Below are 21891 nucleotides of genomic sequence, written 5' to 3' on the forward strand. Positions count from 1 at the left end.
TCAAAGTGGGGTGGCCATCAAAAGCCCAGCATCAGCACAGGGATCAAACACATCTCAGTCACAGCAATCATCCACAGGGTCACAGGAAGAGGACCAGGGTCAGACCACCAGCCAGGAGGAAATGTATTTACACATACTGCAATCAGATACACACAAAGGTTCACCTTCAGCATGGTGACCTTGGGCCTTTTGCTGGATTATTATAATATTTTTGCTGGATATTTTCAAAGAATGATGAAGCTCAAATCAACCAGGAAATGTTTAGTTGTCATCAATTTGTACTGTAAACCAAGTGTGGCTTTTTTAACAAGCACTTTACTTATATACTTCGTAAACATATTCAAATGTCTGTGTATTGACTTGTTTTTGCACAAACTTAACGCATAGTGAAGAGTAATTAAGTTGGTTGGAAATACATTGATACCGTGCTGAATGATGCATATCTATGTATAGCTTATTCATCACAATATCAATGAATGAACCATCTGGTTACAGTAGATGTCGTAGGCTCGGCCGTCATTTTCACACACTGCATTTTGTTAGTGTGAACTCACTTCAAAATTGTAAGTTTAACAGCAGCATGCTAAAATGCACACAAACAAGAGCATATTTGTTCCTAGAGTTGTTCCCCAACTCAACTTTATCTTAATATGACACATTAAGGAGACCTTCCAAAGAGTTCTATGTTCTCATAATTTGAAACTCTATGATAAAGTCGTCGTTATTAGGGTTAATCCCTTTCCCTTATTGTGTTATATATCTTTTTTGTGCATGTAATAGGTTTGCAAAGTGAAAAAGCCCAAAGTCCAGCCCAAAGGGAGTTCCCATCAAACATTAAATACCAGTGCCGTATGAAGATCAATTTGTTACAAATGAATAACTTACCACTCTGAAACGTCTGGTTCAGGTGGTCCTGCCTGTGTTTCGGGATCATGCACAGCTGAACAGAAGCCGTGGTTACCGGCTGAAGCGGCTTTGTTTTGGATCCCACTATCTTGCTTGTCAGCTCCCGGCCTACTACGCTTCTGATTGGCTAGTAGTCCTTACCTAGGTGTGCAACTCCCAACAAAAATCTAATAGAATTGAGAAGCCTCACCCGGTGGCTAAAAAGAGCCTTCAACACACAGGGTGAAAAGAGGAGCTGCAGCAATGTGCAGTATGACAAAATATATGGTGTTTTTTGAAAATGAAACCATGTAAACCTGTTCTGGTACAACCCCTAAATAAGATTTTGAACCTGAAAATTAGCATAAAATGGCATCTTTAAGGGATTACCAAAGGGATTATAATTCATCCTGAGAGAAACATTAAATTTCATAGTAATTCATCCCATAGTTGTTGAGATATTTCAGTGAGGACTAAATTTGAGCACACACAGACTGACAGACCAACATTGCCATTCAAAAATCCATGGCTAAAGATTTTACCAAATACTAAGATACAACTTTTCTAACCATCTGTTCAGTTGTCTCAGCTCAACAACCACAAAACTCTGGTGTCATCAGGTGGACTGTTTCATTCAGCCTAGTCAGGCCTCTCCTGATCCCCAATAAAGACTTGATGTAGGAGCGGGTACACTTGTTACACTGTGCACAGCATTAAATGTACAACAAGGGATCTTTCAACATAAGTATAAAAAAATTCCTCTGGGCCCATCCAGGGGAATGGACTGTGATCCCCACTGTGAGCAACCGACCAGAGGGACAGACCGTCCAGGCTTTGGCATTACACTCGTCCTCCGCGGCCAGGAAAGGAAAACAGCTCAGTGCTCCTGACTCACATTCTCTGTTCATCCAATCATGTTTAAGATTCCTGAGTGATGTGTGCTGTCTGCTCCCATCTGGACAACAGCTCCTTTTTCCATGATGAAAGAGAGGTCAGAAAAAAACCTGCATGTGAAATTGATGTCTTTATTGTTTTGTTTTTTAAACAAAAAAGATACCAGGACTGTGAAGTACTACAGCATTGGGAAGTCATGTCTAATGCAAGACTTGCCACACAAGCTGGTACATGCACACACACAAGCTAACTAGCCATGCCTGTGAATCAACAGGTCCCAAATTTGTTTTGCTTGGGAAAACAAGCATTCTGCGTTTAGACCAATTTAACAACTAAGCTGTCCTCATGCAGTTGAGGGAAACATTGATAAACCGAGTACTTATGACACGAACTCATTACCAGGGTGTGTTAGTGCATCTCAAACATGAATATCCCACAGAGGGAGGTGTTAATCTTTTAGCACCTTAATGAGCAGTGTCGAGACGCATGTGTCGAGCAAATTACCCACAATTAATGAATTATTTCTCTGCAAATAAAAACTTTCAATTATATAATTGAAACAAGGCAAGTACAGTGTGTAATACAGATACAATACATTTGAAACAACTAATATAAACTCTTGAAAGTAAATATTTATCTTCTCAGACAAAACTGCAAGGTGACACAAAATGACCACAAAAAGAGACAAAATGCCCACAGACAAACATATCTATAAGAGACACAAAATTACTGTTAATGTAACTATTATAAATTTTTCAATTGTGACCCAGTTTGACTTCAAGCATTGAAAGGTTTCTAAACCCAATTCGCTGGAAGGTCTAACGTTTGTATTGCAAACAATGGTTCAGGATTTCACATTCTATGTCCTGTTCTCATTTTCTGACTCATTCTCACCTCTGTCTTTGTTATTAAGCAATCATTACAGAGGCCTTGCTGACCTCTTCCTTCACCAATGCTTGTTTTTCCACCATGCAGAGCGCCTCCACCACTTTCGGCAGCCAACCTTTTTCTCTCAGGCGCAGAGGAGTCGCTCTCACAAATCCCCAGATACTCGCTCTGTGGGCTTTACTGAGGATGTGTGCGATCCGTCTCTGCTTTGATCCAGACAGACCTCGAGGATGTTAGACACATGCAAGGAAGAGGGTGGTGGCGCATTATCTGTGCTCTCTGGACTGCGCCAGTCTTCCGGTTTGGACTGGATGGGGCGGCGTGGGGACTCGTGACAGACACATTCCCCTTCAATTTCACATGGAGTTTTCTCACAACATCACCGCATAAGACTGCAGAGTGTGTATCAGGATAAGATATTTTCATTAGATGGCCTGTCACAATATCTTGTTTTTTTTAACCTTATTTTTCATCTTTTATTGTGTCTGTAGGCATTTGACAGCATCAGTCCTTGTGGAGTTATTGAGTGTTGCTCATTTTGTTTTTTACAAGGTGGCTATTAACACTTGCCTGGGTCTATTCTATGCTCCATATTTATATTGTTGTAGCCGATTTGTTGTTGATGTTCAGCCGATGAGCTAATGACTGACCGCTCTGGGTCAACTTGGAAGAAGAGATGAGCTCAAAACTATGTCCAGACCTTGACATCCACAGAAACAATTCTTCTGATGGAGCGTGGGGGTGGGGGTGGGGTTGGGGGGGATTACCGGTGTGACATCTGAAACACATTGAAAGATGGTAATCATTAACCACTTTGAATAAGACGTCAGATCGGAGAGGTCAACCCTGCATCAATAACACGTCGAACCACAGGCACCAGAGTCTGTACGTGACTTTTACTGGGGCAGGCAGATCATATGGAATAGATAGATGTGAGCCCCGAATCCCTTTTATTAGACTATTTCACCTTGCGTGCTGTATCAATGAGAGGGAGAGTGGAAACAGTCTCTGTGTAGACTCAACAAACTAAAGGTGTGTGTGTGTGTGTGTGTGTGCGTAAAAGAGCATTCCTGACTGTACAAAACCAAATGAACATGGTATGTGTATCTGTATACGCTGATTTCTATGTCATGCATGCGTGTGAAGGCTGACTGGGTTCCCCTCTCTTCTCTCCAGGGGAGGTGTTGTGAAAAACTCGATGGACGTCTCTCTTCCCAGCATCTGGCTCTTAGAAGTGTCTGCGAACACATGGGCCCATTAGTTCCACCTCCGGGTGGACTCCTGCCCGATCCACACTGATGTGATCTCACAGGGGCCCGGGCCAGCCCTCTCTGGGGATCCATAACCACCCAGGCACCAGAACAAATAGCTCAGCGCTTACGCACACTTCTTTATGGCAGGTGATTCCTTGCCCTGTTTCCAGAGCATGCAGGAACTTCAAAGTCTCACACTCAGACCGTTGTTCTCACCCTTGGCTTCCTCATCTCTAATCTGCCACGTAGTTGGATTCAGGGCCGGAGTCAGTGAGGCATTCACAGGATGAGGTCACTGAGGTGGGTGTGCTTTGATGCTAGAGAGGAATTGAGTCTGTTCATATCCAATGGCGGCATTTTTTAACCTGTAATGCCATCAAAATAATGTAGATACTCTTTGGATTTGGCACTAGTTCCTATTAGTAGCCAGGCATGCTAACTATTGCAGCTTACATTAGAAGCAGAAAACAGTGTTTAATCCATTCTTTACACTTTTGCATTTAAAGAATAAGGGCTAGATGGCTCATCTGGTAGATAGCGGTAAAGTCATTGCTGCAGCAGCCCAGGTTCGAGTCTGGCCAGGGCAGAAACAAAATCTTAATAATCTTACACAGCACCCTCCTTCAGTTCAATACAGAGTATCGCTCGTACTATAGCCCCTTGCACACCTTTTCAAAAAGAAAGCTTAGCAGGCCTGTTGTGTGTGGTTACGGCTGCTAAGGGTACAATTGGATAACCGCTGTTCGGAGGAGGGGTTTAGCAAACGGTCTTGAGAAGCTAAAATGATTGATAGCTCAGAATACATTTTTCTTTCCTGTCCATCACATTTAATTTAGTTTGACTTTAGCTCACAGCAAAGACTGTGTGCCACAGTCAGTCATGTTGATTGTCCACTGAAGTGCTGAAAGATGGGCCAGTCGGAGTCAGAGTGGAGGAAATGGATGGCAGAGGGAGAGATGCGTGAGGAGTGGCGGTTGTCCACCATCTGAGGAAACACAACAGCTGGCATGTCCAAGCTTTTTGTGGTGAAAATCAGCTCGGGGCCAATGAAAATGTTTGTGTAGAAAAGTCTAAAACATCCACAAAGGAAATAAGAAGACTACTCTTCATTAACAGGAAACACACACACAGACGCAGCAAAGGACAAATTCCTCCTGACACCGTGGGTAGGACTTAGTTGTAAATGTGCTGTACTCCCAGTGTCACAGTGGTGTGGTTGTAACTGTTGAAACCATAACACATTGCAGTGCACTGATTGAAGAACCAGATACAATCATGTAAGCAAATAAGAAAATGTCGGCATGCCAACACGTTCACAGTGACGATGCTCATTAGGATTCATCCTTTGGGGAATGTGAATGTCAGTACACATACAATTTGAAGATATTGAAATATTTCAGTCTGGACTTAGATGATGTCTGACCAACAATGCCATCCATAGTGCTGCTAGCATGATTAAACTTACTCTTTGGCACTTCTTGCCAATGTGGGCCTGATGATCACAAATCATCCATTTCTTCCAGTAAACCGCTTCAGTCCAAGTCTCTGGTCTCAATTCAACCTGCTATTAGCCACCATCTTTGCCAGGAGACAGAAAGGCATGTCATTTTATCGGTTGGGCTAATAAACATGTCAGATCCAAAATTCCTCAGTGGCAATAGAGGGGAGGCATTACTGCTAATGGAATTACAGAAACATGTCACAGAGAAGCTGTGAAGTTTGTATTTACTTTAAAGCCTTGTAAGGCCTGAACTGGACACCAAACAAGGGAAAATGTGTCTCAGGGTAGAAACCACAAGAGATTCAGGTCTATGGAACCTTCACATATAATGGAGGTGAAACAAGCAGAAACTGTGGACCTGGAGGTGACATCACCACCCAAAGCTCTGCTGCCAGACGGTCAATGTAGAGAATATCTTTTTTTCCACTTGGCAAGGGAAACATGTACACTCCAATCCCCTTTTATTGCTATTTACCTCTTTGCCAAGCTTTGTTGAAAGCGCATAGTTTCACAAGACAAATGTGAAACTGAAAAAAGACCCTACAGTTCAACTTCTACCACCAGGTTTCTGCTCTGCATATTATCTGTGTGACTCTAGTTGTCCTGAGCCCAAGCATTTTAGTGTTGATTCTTCCCACCTATAAAAAGGATTCCTGAAGGGACGTGCGCTCAGTTTTCAGTGTTGTATCTCATTAAGCAGGCAGAGAGGTGCAGCAGCATCATAACAGATAGCTCAGGTGATCTGACCCACAACAGAACAGCACTCAGCCACCCCACACTTTTTCTAAATATGTACACAAGTGCACAGGAGAGAGCCAGTGAGCCCAGAGGAGACCGTGCTGGCGCTTGCTGCTACACCCGCGGATCATAAATCCACCATCGGACAGGCAGTCTGAGCCGGAACGTTTAGACACCGTGGGCCAGGTGATTTATGGATCGATGTAACCTCTGGAGTTTAAAAATAACAAGAGCAAATCTCGCCTGGGATGGAATACCTCTGCACTGATACTGTAAAACCACTTTAAAGACATTTCATCCACTCAACAGGAAAGCATGAGTTAGAAAAATTGTATGAGTTATGTGATGGAGAGGGTTATATATTATAAAAGACCCCCAGCCCTTATATTTTAATAAAAGGCTGCAATGGTGTAATGCAGGGAGCTTATAGCTTCTTTTAGCAGCCGAAAACAGAGGGAGTTTAATGAGAAGTCGTTAATGGAAATATTATTGGAGCATACTGTTAACAGCCTCTTTCCTCACAGCTCAGGCCAAAGCCATTTCCTTCTGACTTCTTTGTACATGCTGTTTAGATGGAACATCACTCAATCCCTACAAGAGCCCCCTCCGACGACCTCCGCCAGCTCCCACCGGCTCCCCGCTACACAAACCAGCACCTGCAGGACAGTGGAGAGTGCCAGTAACTCACACTGTGGCAGATCCCAGCTTCGGCCTTTCTGGGTGAAGGCCTTCCTGCACATCGAGGATTTACTCTGATGACAGAACCCGCCACAGCCTCGTTGGGCCTCTCATTTAATGGAGTGCAAAATTCCCTTTAATATTTCTACAGGTGTCAGGGACAAGGATACTGTAGCACAGGGGTCTTCTTTTAATGAAAAGCGTTGTAAAATTTCCCATAAAAGCCCCTTTTTAAGCGGACAAGAGATATAAAATATAGAGCAAAGGAAGATTATAAGAGCATACCTTTTTGTAAGATGGTGTAAAACCAAGGGCAAACTATGAATTTAGAGAATTTCTGTAGGTTTGTTTAAAGAATTTGTTACTCAGCTGTTCATCATCTAGTTTAGAGCTCCATGTGGTGTTTTACTCATACTCTTGGAGTAGCCTGCTGTTTTTCCTTCCGAAAAAAGTAAACTAAGAAAACATTACTGTAACACTGATTTGTGTTGTGTACATTAAATATTAGTCATACAGTGCTTGGCGAAGATACCCTCCTCTCACACCCCCTCTCATCACTCCACACGACAACACAATTTGTCTTTATTTGCCGCCAAAATCATGTACCCTTTGATACCAAAGACCGCAAATTCAACTTAATAATGAGGGAATGCAGACAGATCACTGTTCTTCTGCTAACGCTTATTTCTGCATCTCACACTCTGGTAGGTGTTGTTATGTTTAAAAGGCACCGAGGAACAATCTAGGGCTGCTTCCCCAACCACATACAGCTGTCATCATCCCCATTCACAGGGCCTAGATGAACAGGAAAACACTAATCATGTCATCACTGTTCCGCATAGGAGCGGGAGCCCTATTTAGCGAGATAGCAGCTTGTAATTACGCTGTCCTCCAGGGTCTGTGGCATTGCGGTGGGCCTGTCCAATGCCAAGAAAAGCAGCAGAGGAGCTGATTAACTTGGATTTACATGTTGCATTCTTTTGCCATGCCTTGCTGCACCTAGCTGTTGGTGCGCCCTAAACGATCGTCTCTAATGGTGTTCATTAATGACAAGTTTATGTTCCCAAAATACCTCAAAGACCTCCGCGCACACATGACGTAAACACACAAATGGAAACATGGTGCCACACATACATTTTGATGTCTGCAGCTTGCTTGCACATATCCTAACACACAAACAAAGACAAAGGCACACAGTCACTCATATACACACACACACACACACACACACACACACGTACACATACTGCAGCACTTAAAACATAAAAAATATGTTAACAAAATTAAGAGTCTACAGCCACGCCAAAGGTTCTATGAGGTTGTAATTAGGCACAGCGGTATTAGGTACAGCAGTGTTTTGAGCTAAATGCTAAAGTCAGCATACCAACATGATGATGTTTAGCAGGTATAATCATCACCACTCCAATAGTTGTTAAGTTGGACTAAAGTTATGGAGACACAGACAGACTTAGAATGTGTTTTTCTCCTCCTTACTGTTTCCTCATAGATGGATTACGGTGGTTTTAAAGCACCAAACCTACATGTATTATTGCTCAAAGTCTTATGCAGTGACTTGTTGTGGAGGGGTACAGCACAGAGCTCCTGAAGACAGATCTGCCTCTTCATTCACCATTTAGAAAAACCCTTTAGATATTTTTGGGCTGCACCATAGACTTACCGTGAGCATATTGCCAGTCTACATTTGGAAGTGCACATACAAGACAATGATCAGCTATCACTAGGGCCACCTAGTCTTATTGTTTTTGGAAGACAAGACATGTAGACTGTTTATTGCCTGGTTTGGTCTTCAACAAGCTCGCTCGGCCTCTGCTGTAACTCAGTCTCAACCAGCTTCAGACTTGGTGAAATTTACTTGGACTTGCTTCAAGTGGACTTCCTCACACACGAGGATACAAGGACATCTCCAGCAAATAGGGGACATGGAAAAGAGACCACCACCCTTCCATATTGGGAATGTCTCGCAAGGATATCCTGGTACAAGCTGTTAGCACAGCATGCCTGGCCAGCATACTTTTGTGTGTAATTTATATATATATGTTTTAAAATATATATCACGTTTGCAGATATCACATGCACCGAGCAATAACAAACAGAATATTTTAAGAGTAGGAGTACGAATCATGTAATAATAACAAAACCACCTCTGAGAACACACTGTAGACACGCAAACACAGTTATGGATCACAGTGTTTTACATGCATGGATTTCACTGCATAAACATCTCTGTGTTTTGTCAGTGATGGCTGGTGAATGTTCACCTAAGAGCAGAGCTCAGCCAATGAGGTGAAATGAGGAAAATCTTATTTTGTGGTTTTGCAGCAACATAGCTGTGCGCCGCTACTACATCATGTGAAATTCTTTGTAAACAGACGTGTTACAAGTTTTCAACACACACAGTATCTGCTTTATGTCCTGCCACAGCAACATTAAATACTTTAATCCAATAGGGAGGGTGGGGAGGGGGGACAAAGAATACAACATACTTTGATGATTTTGGAAACCTCCACAAGCCACCTGCTTTTTGCACAACCTGTTTGTTGAAATGAGAAGTGTGTTAAAAACAACAACAGCTCAATTTACAGTGTTTTCTTTGATATTTAAAACCTATGATTGAATTAAACAATTAAACATCTAACAGTTTTACCTGGGGGTATCTAGGAGCCAGCAGCGTAGCGATGGTGTGGAGATTAGAAGCTTATCCAATTAGCCTTGTGCTAAGACCGGCTGAGCCAATCAGGCACATCTAAAGGCCATGGCCACACTGAAGTGCTGCCTGGCCGTCACAGATCAGTAGAGCCACAGAAAAAAAGTGAGAGGCCTAGACACTGGAATAATCGGGTGTCGTCTGTTTTTCACAAACCAATATTCAATTAAAAGCCCTCCTTCTCAAATTCGTTTTGAACTCAAGTATTCTAAAAGGGGAAAGCTTAGATAATTCAAGCGTGAATAATATTATTACTGTTTGATGAGACCCCACACTGTGTCTTTTAGCTTTCTCATTGTTCTGACTTGAGGGGAAAAAAAGATTGATCCAATAGGTGCAGGTTGAGAGAATTAATGTTTTGATTAAATTACTATGTTGTAATGTTTTTGAATTTGTATAGAATCTCAGGTTTTAATGAAACTCAACCCCCAAACAAGACTCAAACTAAGAGGGGTCTTGCACTCTTATTGTCGTATTTTCACTTATAGTAGAGACGGATGAAACTTGTTGGTCAATAAAACAAATCATGACACACCACCGTGTTGGACTGACTTTGACGCGCTAGCAGCACAAATTACAACAATTTACCTGATGTCATTCATAATTAGAGGATCAGCTGTGCCAAAGCCTACAACATGATGATTCCAGGTTACCTCTGTGTTTTTCACTCATGGATCCAACACTGAGCTCCCAGTAACATTTCCAAAGAGTTTCCACGGGTGGCCTCACTCTGCCGTGATTCTCTTCTAAACACTGCCCTCTGCAGGGCAGACGTGGGCTGGATCTATCGGTGGGAACAGTCTACTTTTGAATTGGTGTGTATAAAGGGACACAGTGTATTTTGGTCATGCTTCCTACTCAAAAGATTAATGTTACATACAAGGCGCTTTAAAGGCATTTTGAATTGGAGGTTTGTGCCTTTCATGTTTGGCATAATTCACCCTGCTAAGATGCCACCCTGAGAGGTCAGCTGCAGAGTGTAACTGAAGACTCTTTCAGCCAAGGTGCCACAGGTCATTTATGTCTGAGAGAATTATGACTATTTTTTCCTCATTTGTCTTCATTGAAAAGGGCGGGGTACATTGTCATGAATGTCTCTCCACCCACACAGCTGGGTGGTCTGCCAAGCTGAATGTGACCCCAATAAAGACCTTTGTGCTGCTCGGCTCTGAGCAGCGCCTGCTCTAGCATGAACCTCACTTTTGTCAAAGTGTCAAGGGGCACTGATTCACGACACATTATGCAAAACACAAAGGATTAAATAGAGGGCCTGTTTGCCGGTGAAATGTATCCCAGCTGACTTTTATCATATGAAATGAAATGTCACCTATTGTGATCTTATTGTCCTGGAATGAAGATGGAAATTTTCTTCACTTTTTGTGCCATGTTAAAACGGTTGGGTTGCAAATTTCTGACTTCTTAAAAACAATAAAGTGCATTATATGATATACAAAAGTGTTTTTCTTCAGAGTTACAGATAGCTGAAGTGGCAAGTGAAGGAAACCGATTCCAGTTGATAAATCAATAATCTACCTGGCAGTGTTGACACAGCAGTATCAGAAAACTGTGATTATTTACACATTAATGTCTTGACAGTGTAGCACTTTCCTCCCCACATCACTTCTGATTCTAAACATCAACTCACCCTCGTCTTGTCAACTAGTGAGTCTTCTAGGCCTGTTTAAAGTGGAAGGGGATCCAACACCATCCTACAAACAAAAATATAACAAATATAATGAATTTATTGATTTTATTTATTTACTGTATCAATCAAAATGAACTAAAACTGTTCAGAAAGAGTATCTGTACTTGCACAGATTTAGATAAACACATTTTTACATGCCCTTGCCCAACAAGCACATGCATATTCAAAATACTATCAGGTAAATTCCATTGAATGCAGAAATACAATATTTGTTTGTTTTACTTTTACAAAATTATACATGCATTACGAAATACAATATATTACTTGAATCACGCATTTATTAACTGCTATATCCCAGCATGCATTGAGTGAGAATGGGGTAGGCCTACTGTAGGCCTACTCTTTGGACAGTTCACCTTTTAATCACAGCTAAATACACAGAGCCGCCAATTCAGTGTAAGTATGAAATGTATTCTCCCTAGCTAGCTCTCTTCCTAATAATTGTATTGTAATCTTGTGCTTTTTGAAAGGAAGATATTGTATATTGTAAATGAAAGCACTGATTTTTAAGTGAAGCAGACTCCTGGAAGTCAATAGTCATTGGTCTTATTAGGTATCAAATAGCCTGCATGTCAGTCAGCTAAATTAACCTAATATGTTAATTTGAAAGTTTAGAAGTAGCCCTACTTATGACATGGTACTGTCTAAATGGTTCACACTACACCAACCCTGCAGCCCCTGAGACTGTGTAGACAGGAGGGATCGTTTAATGTGTGAACCATCATTTTATGAATTCAGGAGATAAGGACAGCAATGGCATCCCTGCTGACTCATCGGCCAAACCACTGAGGCTGGAAAACACGAACGCACAAATACAATACATATTGTTTCTTTACATTGTCTGTGTACATCATTGACATGTAGACGTTGCCTTGCTGAGCAGACCAACAGTGGTGTCTTCCTGGGTTGGAAGAGGTTCATAATTCTGGGGATGAAGTGTCAGGGGAAGTCTTGAAAACAAGACTTTGGTAGACATTTATAAAATGCAACTTTTTATAAAGGGTTTTAGTGCAATACCTTCCAAGTACAAAACATACTCCATTTGAGAGTTAAGTTGAGTTGAGTTTTTGCTTGTGCTATTCAGGCTTGCTGTTTTGTAAATAATATAAAATATTAGGTGACGAAGTGAATTTGCAGTTGGAAGCGTCCCATGTTTTTCTGGGAAGAGTTTGAATTGTCCTGGCTCCCCTCCTGGCTTTCCTCCTCACACATTAGCTCATGTTCTGCCAAGTTGGATAGGGAGTATCTTAGCAGATATCATCGTCATCCAATAAATCTTTTATAGGATTCAGTGCAGGCAGTGGTTGTGCTGCTCAGTGACTCCTACAATCTTGTTCTGAAGCCACTTCAGTGTTGATTTAACTGACTGTTGAAAGGGCCGCTGACCTGTTGGGAAACTCAATTTAGGATCTTGAAGTAGGTCCTCTAAGGAATATTACCATAACACCCACATAACGAAGACATTTTATCGAGATTCTTGCATAAGACATAAGTCATTGGATCACAGACACAGTTTTAAAGGGTAAACACTGAATTATTTAGGGCCCAAAATGCTGCTTTACTGCTCTGTATTGACAGCACAAGCTGACTCAGGTGTAGAGAGGCAACTTGACCTTTTTTTTTTTTTTTTTCAGAAAGAGTCCTGGTTACAGTTGTGAGTGACACATGCATAGACCAGAGCCATTATTAAAGTTAATAGTATCGCCTGTGCTTTGCCTACTGGGACAGATCAAAATGTCTGCTGTGAGAACGGCCCATAAAGAGCTCTGTCCTATACGGTATTAACAGTAATTATGTTATTGATAGAAAATGAAATAGCCTTTTTTTGGATACTGTTGCATCTATGAGCTAAATATTTAAAAGTTTGGTTGTATATCAAATGCAAATGCCTTAGTCCTTCTCCCATGACTCTTCTCTTACAGTGTGACGTTGTGTGAGATTAGTAGCACAAATCCAGATTTACAGAACGTAGTAGTTTGCATTTTGTTGTTGCTGCGGAGTGCGACCGACAAAGTGCATTTTTGTAGAGACTGCTCCACTGCAGGAGCAGATACAAGGTCAGATTTCCAGGTGGTGGTGGGTAGACATACTGACTTAGCAGAAATCTCCACCTGCACATACTGTAGATATATGCTGTAGATATATATGTAGATATACTGTATTTTTAAGAGACAAATTCATCCCAACCAGCCAGAACAGAGTCGAGAACAATGCGGCCTGTCATGTAACTGATGCTCATGTACTGTGACAGTCCTGATACTGTGATTGATGGCATGTTGTCAGTTTTATTATTGGTGTCACCATCATCTATTAAATAGTCCTTTGTTGCTTTATCCCATTTGACTACTTTCCACAGCTCCTTTCTTTAAAATGAAAAAAGTGACACGTCAATTTCTAAACTTACCAGTAGAGGGAGCCATAACACAAGTAATTTGAAGTTGAAGTAAACAAACTGAAGTACTATACATTTTTTTATTTATGATAGCTTGTCAACCTATGTGTAGGGCAAACTCTTTAAACTAGAAAAGCTAATGTTCCTAAATTATAAATGTAATATAGTTAGATATTGACGTTTTTGTCTTTTGTGGTGTTTTGCAGTTTACTTGCAGACTTTCTCATCATTAATCAGCAGCTTTCGTTCTAACAGGAGTATGAACCCTCTGAATCTTTTTGCAGGTTCACCCATAACCTCTTCATTTAGTGTGCCGATGCTGACTCGTATATTGCCTTGCACCTAATTACAACAACGTCCCCAAAACAATCTCCATCTATTCTTATGCGCATACAAACAGCAATTTAGAATGATGGAAATTGTGCGTGTTCACTGCTGGAACGGGATGGGGGATGCTTCCTGTTCACTCAAGCCACAGTTTGGCCACCACTTGAGATAGCAGGACAATAATGAGGGAGGGGAGGAGAGATAAACCCACCAGGGGAGTTTAACAAAAACAGAATAATAATATTCATGATTAAACTACAGGCTCGTGAGAGATTTTTTTTTTTCTGCTGCTGTGTTACGTGTGCACTAGTTTAGTTTCTTGTGTGTGTTTAGTTTCCTTCTGTAACTGATAACAGTTCAGCAGCAGAAAGTAGGACTGGTTGGATGAAATAGGGCATGAATAGAAATAGCTCTGTAGCCTGGGCTCCAACAGTCTCTGGAGGGAGCGCTGTGTCAGTTGCCTCATGTGTGCTGTTAAGCCGATGGCTGTCTATTCTCCATCCAGGTGCGTGTGTGTGTGTGTGTGTGTGTGTGTGTGTGTGTGTGTTTGCTAGTGTGTGGGAGATCCTGCCCAGGACTCACAAGCTCCTGGAGTCCATGAGAAAGCATAAGGCCTCTGCCAAATGCATTAAGATTAAAGGCATTGACAAGGAATGTGTTATTGCCAGCTCAGATGGGCCCTGCATAATCTGGGACCCGGTGGAAGCCAGAACTCGCCCACTCAACCCCTTCTGTTTCTTTTCTGCTGAAACTAATTCACATCACAGGAACTGTTAAATCAATTTAGTTCTGATGAAGGTGATCGTCTTGTTAAACATGCAAAAAGTTTGTCAGCGCTGTGAAAAATACATGAAGCTGAGCACTGATTGGTCAGGTGGTCCTGGATAACACTGATCTGCACTGTCCGGGAAATCTCCCAGATGAAAAGCATGCCATTATTAGTGAAAGGACTTTCATTGTGCTGGTGTACATGTAAGTTGTTCAAAACCTACAAAACATGTGTGATGTGCGTACTGTGTGCTCTTGCCTCTGGTCATATTTTACTGTAGCAAGGCAGCCATAACAGGCCAGTGTGACAGTCATTGTTCTTTTTGTTATGGGAGTGTTTGTTCTCAGAGCAGACGGCACATATGACTCAGGCGACCAGATGGTCTCTGTTGCCTTCTTCATCTTTGGGGTTGACATTTCCTTCTTTGCAGAGACGAGCGTCACAGCCAAATTACCTCTCCATTTATAGGCAGAACATGACTTAACTATTACGCTACGACGCACTGGTCTAATTAAGAGTGCTGCAGCGCTCTGAGAAAAATACACCTTGCTGTCTCTTTTGTTTATATTAGCATAATTTAGAATTGGCACCACATTAATGTTGAAAGGCTTGTGTACATCAAAGACAATAAAAATAAAGGCCACGGATAGAGACATGTACTGTATGTCTTTACGATGGCACACCTCCCTTTTCATAGTGAGGGAAGGACTTACATGGGAGGCATGGGAGAAATCATCTTTGCAAGAGAAATATTAAAAGGCACCTGACTTTGGAAAAGAAAATGCAAAATTGCTCTAAAAATAACATCAAATAACAATTGTTAGAGGAGGTGTCAAGGAAGGAGACAACTGTCAAACCCAGAGGTTATTATTGCATAGCCACAAGCTCTCAAACATGCACACAGTACACATGCACAGCACTACTGTATATGTTAGATGGCAGCAGCTCAGAGGTGTCCCTGGGTCATTTTTGCAAAAGTTAAAATGTTGCATTTAGTCCCTTGGAGATGAATGATGGAAACAGTCCAGTCCATGGCTTTTTGGTAGTTTCAACACATCTCCATATAAAATGACTGAACCCCTTACCATAGGTATAGAGATTCATATGGTCTGGGATTGTTGTGGCTGAGAAATGTGGATTTAAGCAAGATAAGGAGGATTAATCCAAGGAGGCGACCCAACATATGTCAGGGGGAGTATGACTACGTAGTTCTTCCAGGCAGAATCGGGTGGGGTCATTGCTATTGTATGAGAGTGAGGTCGTCTTTGTCCATTGCTGGAGGTATATACATGCTATTATAGCTCCCATATAGTGTAGATATTACAATGGCTTAAAGCAGGTAACACTTGCTGATCCCCATTGACACAATTGGCGAAATGTGAAACCTATGAAATGGAAGTTAGATTTATTTGCGTCTGCAGTGTTGCTTCACATGAACAGGTGGCATGTTGGGTGCATGGTGCAAGAAGAAAGATTATTATTTGCCTCCTCCTGTTGGAGGCAGATGATGTTGGGAAATGAGGCCTTTGCCGAGGCTTTGCTTGTTTGTATACAGGCCTTCAAAGTTCTGAGCACTGGCCCTTCTGCTGTATGCACTCGTAGCTGTTTCTATCTCTCAGCTTAAAGTATTTCATGAGTATTCTTGAGTTTCCTCTCTCTTGAAATTGAGCCTGCTGGTGGGTTTATTGCTTCCAAACCACAACAGGTAGTCCACACCACCAGCGCAACTCTAAAGGGAAGCGGAGTAGGAGGCTCCCCTTCTGAGCAAAGACTTGGCTCATGCTCACTCTTCAGGTTGCATAAGCAGTGAGGAGGAGAGTCAGTCAGAATGCTTTTGCTCACTGCTACAATAAATCTGCAGTTTTATGGTGTTAGTAAGACAGCCCTGTGTGATTAAACATATCTAGTGAGCAAAGGAGATAAGCGGTGCTGCTCTCCTATACTTCATGGCCTAGGAATGATGGCAATGATCCAGGCAAGGGTGTCACTGTGTTGAAAAGGCTTGGATTAGGGGCGTTACAACAAAAGATATTTTAACACTATTTTGAAGAAATACTGAAATATGCCATTAATCAATTTACGGTAGAAATTTCTTTATTTATATAAAGGGAAATAAAACAAAACATTCAACAGGCAGGTGACAATTCATAAATAAAATGAATAAGTAAAATGCTCTAATCAGAAGCTTGTTTGTTTTTGGCTTAAGTTACTTTTTTGGACAACGCACATTTGTTTAATTTTTTCGTTTGTTAGTTAACATTTTTTGGTGCAAGGCATTTTTAACAAATGCTTTCAAATTGTGGTGGGGACATGTCCCCAGCGTCCCCAGAGTAAATGACACCTATGGATCCAGGACAGTGTAACCTGTGAGAAATGCCTTTCAAGGCTTAGCTAATGAATTTAGTAGTCTGCTAGGGTCGCATACGATATGCTCTCTTCTTACCTTCTCAATTCTGAATTGGTAGAAATCAGCACATTAGTAGTACCAGGGGTACCTACCTGTGCCCCAGGGGGTACCTCTGCAGTTACCAGAGGGTGAGTGGAACAATTGTGTGTAGAAAGCAAGTCTACTGCTAGCTGTACTGTTACTGTTACTAATCAGGCCAAACTTACATGCATAACCAGCACCTCTGACAGAATAACTGGTCTTCCCACAGCCAACCTAGCAGAATTAAACATTAAGGCCATTGCATGCATTGCAACCTCAATAGCACAGGACATCACACATCCACTCCATCACCATCTCACCCTCCTACCCTCTGAGGTGAAGGAAAAGCCTAATCCCCTCAACCATAGCCACTTTAAATAAAAGGCTGAACTTGCCTGAGAGTGTACAGTTATCTGTCATTGTATGTTGTTACTGTGTGCTTCTGTTGTCTGATGTGTGCTGTGATAAATAAAGTCTAAAGTCTATGAAGTCTTTAATTAACAAAAAGTAATCGATAAACGGTTTAAAATCTAGCTTCTGCCACTAGTACAAATGCAAACTTGACCAAACCAAAAACTGAGAGTTGAATTGTATGAATAAATGATTGTGACAATATGCACTTTTTAATTAATTAGACAGCTGACTCCATTAGCTCCAACATCTCTATGGAAGAACAATAAGACACACTTTTATTCCCTGGCCATTAGAGAAGTGACTGACAACAGGTGTCAGTGTGGAGCACCTTGACACTGCAGGTAGTATAAATAGTTTGATTTCAGCTTGATTTAATTCACATAGGAAATTGCTTGTTCTGTCAAATGTATGACAGCATGATGGATTTAGAGGTTGGCTGAAGGTAACAGGAGAAGTAATGGGAATCCCCATAAAGCTGATGGACGATGGAAGCACAACCTTACAAACAGAAAATCCCTTTAGTGTCTATTAGTATAGGCTATTGAAGACATGTGGTGCTCTAACGTGAAATGGCAGTGACTTCTTGTTAGGCCTAAATATCCTAAAAGCTTTATTTTCCATGATACAGTTAGTGAGTATATCACGATCTGTAGAAAGCAGTGGTGAAACTAAGTAGCCTATTTATTAATTTTTTTTTGCTATACTTCTACTCCACTACATTTCAGAGGGAAATATTATACTTATAATATATACTAAAAATAAAAATACAATGTATTTCAGATAACCCTGAGTTGTTTGCAGTTCCAATAAAGATGTATTTCCTTTGGTTTCATTTAAAGAAATTGTTGAAAATAAAGAAGGAAAATAATCCAATATTTCACAAAAAAAAATTGAATTACAGAGCAAAAAACTTTCATTTCCTTTGGAGAAATTATGCTATTCTTTGTTTCTCTTTCATTACTTACAAACCCTCAGATTTATCTTGGAGGACCCCTAACTTGGGTAGCATATATAAAGCTACAAAAACTGATTTGATACAACATTATAAACAGTATAATGTCCTAAAATAATGTCAGTCTTAGGGTCTATTTTAGTGCAGATTGAGTAATTTCACTGTACTACTACTTCTGTTTGTGTACTTGTACTTCAATAAAGCACTTTAGCTTGGATACAGTATTTCACTATGATATGGGTACTTTTGCTTAAGTTAAGGATCTGAGTAGGCTACTTCTTCCACCTCTGATCGAAAGTGAAATAAGAACATTTCTGTGTCAGATTATTTTCCAACGCTGACCACATGAATCCAGACCGTTCACTGCGCTCTTCTCTCCTCCATGTGCTGGAAAGTGGGAGGGGCAGTCACACAATCACAAGCTTTTTCTAGGCGAAGTTGGGAGCGATGGGAGGGGAGTGCTCAGTGCTGCAGCTGGACGGCGGAGCGGCTCGTGTTGTGCTGGGCATGACGAGATGCTGCTTGTGACAGCGGGCTCGGAGCAATAATGAACGCCTTCAGTAAGTGCTGGGATGGATGAGGAAGGTTCACTGTCAGCGCGGGGTGGAATAACAGTGTGCTGTTGTGCCTCCTGGCTCCGCGATGGTGTCACATCTGTGCGCTTTTCCCTCTGCTACCCGGACAGGGGACACTGGCGGAGAAGTGACACACCGGCATCGGAATTTACACAATTATCAGTCTCAGAATAGACGCGCGAGGGAGTAGAGGCGCTGTCATGGAGAAACAGAGCAGAGTCAAGGAGGAAATGCCGATATCTAAGGAGGAGAAGCGCAAAGAGAAAAAACCGAAATCCGGGAAGCTTTTCCGAAAGAAATCGTTGAAGTCTGTGGGGAGTTTTATGAACAGAATCATCAAAACTTTGGGCACTTTCACCCACTTTGGAGACGCTGACGCGCACGACGCTGAGGACGACGATGGGGGGTTTCGGAATGGCGCACCTTGCACCCTCAGCGCCAGCTCGGGAATTATCAAAGAGGACGTACAGGTGGCTTGGGATCGCGTGGTGAAAAACACTTCGAGCACCTCTTCTTCTCTGTGCACCGGCAGAGAAAAACTCCTCTACCAATACGGAGACAAAATCCCTGGTGTTCTGGGGCTGAAAAACCACGGGAACACCTGTTTCATGAACGCCGCGGTCCAGTGTTTGAGCAACACCGACCTGCTCGCAGAGTACCTCGGGTTGGAGCGATATAAGCTGGACCTGAGTCAAAGCAGAATAAACGGGGTGGTGAGAAGTGATGAGACGCGGCTTGCCAAGGGAGAAGTCACGGAGCAGTTGGCATCACTTGTCAGGGCTCTGTGGACTCTGGAGTACACCCCACAGCTGTCTGTGGACTTCAAGGTACCCAAAGTGCACCATGTCAGCCAAAAAAAAAAAACAGGCTACAGGTGGATATGAGCTCAGTATATTTAATAGTACAGAGTGGGTTCAGGTAATATTAAAAAGGCACAGCTTCAGTGGTTGTCATTAACTAAACACACGCTTACATTAAAGAACAGAGCTTTTTGTTTAGTTGTACATAGGGGGCTATGCTATAAACACCACTATGAAGTAGCTCTCATGTTGTTAAGCGTCCTTGGGTTTGTGAAAGGCGCTATATAAATCAAAGTTATTATTATTATTATTATTATGTAATGTTCAGATAAAGGGGGGCATCGCAAGTCTTACATCATTTACTATAATTTACAGTAGTATAGCAACCATTCTCTTCCCACTAACAAGCAGACAGCGCTTTGCCCTGTGACTTCAGTGTTTTCCTGCCAGGTGATAATGAGGCTGCTGCTCTGTGCCGCTGCAGTCTGAGGGTGCAGGGTCAGCAGGTGCCTGACTCAACTGCAGGGCTGGACTTTTTTTCTTGCCAGAAGGCCCTTTATTACAACACTAAAAACTTTTATGATACTAATAAGGTTCATCACCGCTGGCACAGTTTTATGAACAAACCCCAGTAGGCCTATCATCAATTCTTAGTTGCAGCTCTGTGCAGCAGTAACTATGTGTGTGTGTTTTATTTCCTCTCACAGCATGGCGAGTGAAGTAAGGTTGAGGTGACTGCTTATCTGTACGTTACAGTGTTTATTTAAATGTGTTGCTGTTGTGATGCAAAGTATGTTGGCACAGGAAGGAGGTGATTTACTGTAACACTTTCTACTTAAGAATCTTCCTTCCCTGAGGATCAGGGGCGGTGGCGCAGTCCTATCAGGAGACCCTCAGGCTTTACTCTGCCCATACTGAAGATGGGGAGGGGGTGCACTTTATCTGCCTGCAGCTCTTTGCTCTGTATTTCTCTGAGCCATAGTTGAAGGCACGAAGTAGATAATATGGAGCAGTGAACAAAGAAACTTCACAATGGATCTATTCTTGGAAATGCTAATTACTCTATAAGAAAAGGGGAATGGCTACTGGAATATCTTGACCACTACAGTACAGTATATGTCTGTCCTCACACTTTAATGTACTGTAATGAGGAAGCAAAGGTTTACCAGACAGCCAACAGTGTTTGGGTTTTTGCTGCATATAAAATGCAGCATTGACAAGTCAATCAATTTTAACATTGATTCTTTATTTCACTTTTGCTGTATTCCTTTTGTCAACCAAAATCCTTACTGCCAATAATTCCCAAATTCCACTCTTTCATTCCCCTCTTATTTTGAGGGACTCAGATATCAGATATTTTCAGGACAAGAATCAGAGAGAACAGCATGGAAACATCTTGCCAAGATTAAACAATAGATTAAAAGAAACCCCCTAAACACTCCCCTTACATGTGATGAGATGTTTCCTGTGTTAAAGCACACACACAGACAGCACACACATTGCTGCGCCTCTTGGCTGTGGTAGGAGGTCTAGAGTTCATGCAGCTTAGGCCTCCTGAAATTGCCTCTTGAGTAATACCACAGCTGCCTGGAGGGAGGCATTATAAAATAATCAGATAGCTCCAAGGCTTGTGTCTAAGAGGCAAAAGTAGCTCCCAGTTGTGGGAACTCTAGACAGCACAAACCACTCATAAACAATCCTCCAAAAGAGATTTGTCTTTTTTAAAATGCTCAATTAATCTGTCGTTGCAGGCCTCTGAAAGTCAGGTATTTTATCAGACAGGTATTGGAAAAGTTTGGCTAAAGCAGCCAGGGCCCATAGAACCCATCTTCATGTCACAGGAATTTTGTTAAGAAATGAGAAAAGGCCAAGTGTTGAAAGGGATCTCTTTATTTTACCAGATTGACTTTCAATATAACGTACATTGTGTTGCACTTTTCATTTAAATGATTCATGCTGTTCATGTA

At 41.8% G+C, this 21891-nt stretch overlaps 1 protein-coding gene across 2 annotated transcripts in view; it reads left to right on the forward strand.

Annotated features, from left to right (window-relative positions):
* The first annotated feature begins 19003 nt into the window (after window positions 1–19003).
* Window positions 19004–21891, forward strand: part of usp43b (ubiquitin specific peptidase 43b) — a 71765-nt gene continuing 68877 nt past the window's right edge. For both annotated transcript variants that reach the window (XM_038694384.1, XM_038694383.1), the window contains exon 1: window positions 19004–19951. In XM_038694384.1, the coding sequence (XP_038550312.1) occupies window positions 19325–19951 (627 nt within the window). In that variant the 5' untranslated portion in view covers window positions 19004–19324. The remainder of the gene's footprint in view (window positions 19952–21891) is intronic.

This window comes from Micropterus salmoides, unplaced genomic scaffold (assembly GCF_014851395.1).
Source record: "Micropterus salmoides isolate LMB-PRFRI ecotype aquatic unplaced genomic scaffold, ASM1485139v1 Ms_hic_scaffold_10, whole genome shotgun sequence".
NCBI lineage: Eukaryota > Metazoa > Chordata > Actinopteri > Centrarchiformes > Centrarchidae > Micropterus > Micropterus salmoides.